We start from the raw sequence: 5000 nt of genomic DNA, 5'->3' as shown, positions 1-5000 counted from the left end.
TTGTTATGAAGTGAAAGCCTCTGTTGCTGGTTAGCATTAGCATTATTGTTCAGTTGGCCTACTTTTTAGCGCAAATGTATTTCTGCCGACGCGGCGCTTGAGAAAAAGCTTGTGTTTCTCTCTCGTCGACGCTGCAGGCGACTTTTCAGTGTGACGACATGAAGACGGAGGTGACGGAGGAGCTTAATGTGACTGTGAACTTCTGGGGTGAATGTCTGCACCTCGGCGGTGGTGGCGTTGGGCGGGGTGGCGGAGTCGGGCGAGGCGGAGCTCGGGGCCTGGAGATGCTGGTCCTCCTCCTCCTCCTCCTCCTCCTCCTCCTCCTCCTCCTCCTCCTCCTCCTCCTGCGGGAGGCCTCCGTCCTGGGTGGAGCCGGGGGGGGGCGACGTAGGGCAGCTTCCACTGCAGGGTGACTTGGATGTGTCCGGCGGGGAGACCGGAGGCGTCGCGCAGCGGGTACCGACCTGAAGAGAAGGAAGTAGTAGGAGGAGAGGGACGAGAGAGGGCAGATCAAAGCAGACAGATCTGCTTTGATCTGGGGGGGGGGGATCCCCGGCTCACCTGTGAGGGTCTGGCGGTGCAGCAGCGGCCGCAGCGGCACGCCGACCTTGCCCAGGTAGGCCTCCACCCGGTGGTCGTTGTCGTCGAAGACGTAGAAGACGAGGCGCTCCGACCGCAGGTGGGCGTGCAGCTCGCCGCCCGCCGGGACCGGGAAGCGGCGCAGGTCGTGGAATCGCGGGGCGCCGCAGTCCGGGACGGTGCCGGTCGGCTGGTCCGGGAAGTCCCAGAACTTGTAGACCACGTAGGGGCTGGGCGGCCGGGGGCCGACGGGGCGGAGGTCGGAGCAGCTGATGACGGAGACCAGGAGCTCGTTCCACCCGGGGGGCTGGGGGGGGGGAGAGAGAGAGAGACAGAGAGAGAGAGAGGAAAAGAGAGAGCAACAGAGAGCGACCGACAGAGAGAGAGAGCGAGAGCAACAGAGACAGAGAGAGAGAGAGAGTGAGCGAGAGAGACACAGAGAGAAAGAGAGAGAGAGGAAAAGAGAGTGAGGAAAAGAGAGTGAGAGAGAGAGCAAGCGACAGAGAGAGCGAGCGAGAGAGACCGAGAGAGAGAGACAGAGAGAGAGAGACAGAGAGAAAAAAAGAGAGGAAAAGAGAGCGAGAGCGACAGAGAGAGCGAGAGAGAAAGCGACAGAGTGAGAGCGAGAGAGAGAGAGACCGAGAGAGAGAGACAGAGACAGAGAGACAGAGAGAAAAAAAGAGAGGAAAAGAGAGCGAGAGAGCGAGAGAGAGAGCGAGAGAGAGTGAGCAACAGAGAGAGAGTGAGCAACAGAGAGAGAGCGAGAGAGAGAGAGCAAGCAACAGAGAGCGAGAGAGAGAGAAAAAAGAGAGAGGAAAAAAGAGCGAGAGAGCGACAGAGAGTGAGAGAGAGAGAAAAAAAGAGAGAGAGAAAAAGAGAGACAACATGACGCTCCCCCCAGCATGCATTGCTCCTCCCAAATGGAGGTCCAGGTGGAGGTGTGTACCTGCACTGGCTCTGTGAGGGTGGAGGTCATGCAGCTGGTGGTGCTGGAGGAGGTGACGGAGGCCGTCTGCAGCCGCTCCCTGTACAGCCGGACGGTCTCCGTCATGGGGGGGACTCATCCTGATCCAGAACTGCAGCGAGCCGCAGGACGGAGAATCCTCGGAGGGCCCTGAGACACAGACTACGTCAGGCCCCCACGGTCTGCCTTACACCCTTCAGGAGTGACCTCCTCCTCCTCCACCTCTTCCTCCTCCACTCACCCTGCAGCTCCACGCTGCCCTGCAGCCTCCCGCCCGGCTCCAGCAACGGCCGCAGGGCGATGCTCCCGCTGGCCAGCGGCCTCCACTCCAGGCCCAGCGCCCGGTGCAGCTCCACCCTCAGGGCGTCGCGCTGCAGGTAGTCCAGGAGGTGGCGCTCCGCCCGCACCACGTAGCGCGAGGTGAAGCCGTACCGCGGCTGCAGCCCCGCCACCACCGGGGTGGAGTGCAGCTGGAACAGGTAGAAGGAGTAGGTGCAGAAGGTGGAGACGTCGGCACCGGCCGCGCCCTGCAGGGCTGACGGAGGCAGCGTGGCGCCGACCACCTGCAGCTCCACCAGGCACTCGTCGCTGGCTAGCGGCACCGCCTCGTCCTCGTCCTCGTCCTCCGGCGGCTCGTCGCCGGGCGCCGGCCGCGAGGTCGCCGAGCCGTACGACACGTTTCTGAGCTGAGCTGAGCAGAGAGGACGCCGTTTCAGTCGGACTGGAGGCAGAGTGACTGTAGTTTGACTGTAGTTCAACTGTAATCTGGCTGTAGTTTAACTGGAGGTCATCTGTAATCCGGCTGTAGTTCAACTGTAATCTGACTGTATCTTAACTGTAATCCGACTGTATTTCAACTCTAATCTGACTGTAGTTCAACTTTAATCTGGCTGTAGTTTAACTGTAGTTCAACTGTAATCTGACAGTAGGTAAACTGTAATCTGGCTGTAGTTAAACTTTAATTTGACTGTAGTTTCACTGTAGTTCAACTGTACTCTGACTGTGGTTTAACTGTAATCTGACTGTAGTTCAACTGTAATCTGACTTCAATTTAACTTCAATCTGACTGTAGTTCAACTGTAATCCGACTGTAGGCTAACTGTAATCTGTCAGGCGTCTGAGCGTACTCCACAGTTTGCGTGACGTAGTCGGGGGGTTAGTTTGGGTGACGTAGTCGGGGGGTTAGTTTGGGTGACGTAGTCGGGGTGTAGTTTGGGTGATGTAGTCAGGGTGTAGTTTGGGTGACGTAGTCGGGGTGTAGTTTGGGTGACGTAGTCAGGGCGTAGTTTGGGTGATGTAGTCAGGGTGTAGTTTGGGTGACGTAGTCGGGGTGTAGTTTGGGTGATGTAGTCGGGGTGTAGTTTGGGTGATGTAGTCAGGGTGTAGTTTGGGTGACGTAGTCGGGGTGTAGTTTGGGTGATGTAGTCAGGGTGTAGTTTGGGTGACGTAGTCGGGGTGTAGTTTGGGTGATGTAGTCAGGGTGTAGTTTGGGTGATGTAGTCGGGGTGTAGTTTGGGTGACGTAGTCGGGGTGTAGTTTGGGTGATGTAGTCGGGGTGTAGTTTGGGTGATGTAGTCGGGGTGTAGTTTGGGTGACGTAGTCGGGGTGTAGTTTGGGTGACGTAGTCGGGGTGTAGTTTGGGTGATGTAGTCGGGGTGTAGTTTGGGTGACGTAGTCGGGGTGTAGTTTGGGTGACGTAGTCGGGGTGTAGTTTGGGTGGGTACCTTCCAGCCTCTTGACCCGAGTCCCCCGGGAGTCCAGCAGCTGAGCCTGACGCGTGAGCTGCTGCTCCAGCTCCGACTGGCCGGACTCCATCTTTCGCACGGCCGCCTCAAGCTCCGCCTACAACGGGAGACGCGTTCAGCCCACGGGGCCTCCGTCAACAGTGGTGACCCTCCGCCACCCTCCCCAGTTGACACTCCACCTTGTAGCCCCGGCTGATGCGCCTCTCCACCAGGAGGAGGTTCCTGGTCTTCTCCAGCTCCTGGATGGTTTCAGTGTGGGCGGCTCTCAGGCGCCTGACCTCCTGCTCCTCCTCCCGCTGCTCCTCCTCCTCCTCCTCCTGGTGGAGGAAGCTCAGGTCTGACCTCCTCTGGGATTTCCGCCTCTGGAGACACGTTGCCATGGAGACGTTAAATAACGGAGCGGTGGTTAAAGGTGGAGTTGAACTCGGTCGGTCGGTCGTCACCTTGACGAGCAGCAGAGCTTCGGTCAGCTCGTCCACGTCGTGCTCCTTGTCCTGCAACACACCTCCACTCTGAGCCCCGCGTTGTAATAGATTACTCTCTCATTGTAATGGAGTAATGAAGTAATGGAGTACTCACTCTGGCTCCCAGTTCCTCCAGCCGCCGCCTCTGCTCCACCAGCTGCGCCTGGAGCTGCTGCTTCTCCTCCGCCAGCTTCTGGCTGGCGTCTGAAAGCAGCGGGGCTTCAGTCGGGAGGGAAAACAAACAAACAAACAAACAAACAAAACAAACAAACAAACCTCTCTCTGCTTTGATCTGGTCCAGAATCTGGTTTTTGTCCAGCAGGTCGGCCTTCAGAGCCGCTTCCAGCTGAGAAACCTGGAGCCTCAGCTGCTGTTCCTGGAGCTGCTGCCTCTGCTGCTGGGACACGTCCAGAGCACTGACACACACACACACACACACACACACACACAGTCAGACACACACACACAGTCAGACACACACACACAGTCAGACACACAGTCAGACACACAGTCAGACACACAGTCAGACACACAGTCAGAATACCTGGAGAACAGTTCCTCACCTGTTGACCAGTTTCTGGTTGTTTTCCTTCAGAAGGTCTCGCTCCTGTTCCAGTTCACTGATTTGCTGCTGAAGCTGAGACACACACACACACACACACACACACACACACACACACACACACACACACACACACACACACACACACACACACACACACACACACACACACACACACACACACACACACAAACCAACGAAAACAAACACAAACAAAACACACACAAACAAACAAAAACACACACACAAACAAATGAAAACAAACACAAACAAACACACACACAAACAAACAAAACACACACAAACAAACAAAACAAACACAAACGAACAAAAAACACACACACAACACAAAAACACACACAAACAAACAAAACACACAAACACAAACAAAACAAACACAAAACACACACAAACAAAAACACACACATAAACACACAAACACAGAAACAAACACACACATACACACAAACACAGAAACAAACACACACACAAACACAGAAACAAACACACACACCCACACAAACAAACACACACATAAACACACACACACACACACACACACACACAGAAACAAACACACACAGAAACACACACACAGAAACAAACACACACACACAAACACAGAAACAAACACACACATAAACACACACACACACACAGAGAAACAAACACACACAGAAACACAT

At 55.4% G+C, this 5000-nt stretch overlaps 1 protein-coding gene across 1 annotated transcript in view; it reads right to left on the bottom strand.

Annotated features, from left to right (window-relative positions):
• The window catches only part of rpgrip1l (RPGRIP1 like), a gene marked incomplete at its 5' end in the record, with an annotated part of 7209 nt that extends 2814 nt beyond the window's left edge, over window positions 1-4395 (bottom strand). The window contains 10 exons of the mRNA XM_080504805.1: window positions 346-464; window positions 562-886; window positions 1536-1693; window positions 1785-2234; window positions 3268-3385; window positions 3468-3650; window positions 3732-3782; window positions 3868-3956; window positions 4029-4168; window positions 4316-4395. Coding sequence (XP_080360931.1) covers window positions 346-464; window positions 562-886; window positions 1536-1693; window positions 1785-2234; window positions 3268-3385; window positions 3468-3650; window positions 3732-3782; window positions 3868-3956; window positions 4029-4168; window positions 4316-4395 — 1713 coding nt within the window. The remainder of the gene's footprint in view (window positions 1-345; window positions 465-561; window positions 887-1535; window positions 1694-1784; window positions 2235-3267; window positions 3386-3467; window positions 3651-3731; window positions 3783-3867; window positions 3957-4028; window positions 4169-4315) is intronic.
• Window positions 4396-5000: the final 605 nt, after the last annotated feature.

Source organism: Blennius ocellaris (assembly GCF_963422515.1).
Source record: "Blennius ocellaris genome assembly, chromosome: 11".
In the NCBI taxonomy this organism is placed as follows: domain Eukaryota; kingdom Metazoa; phylum Chordata; class Actinopteri; order Blenniiformes; family Blenniidae; genus Blennius; species Blennius ocellaris.
Note: the sequence above shows the minus strand (reverse complement) of the source record. Positions and strands in the feature narration are given on the sequence as shown.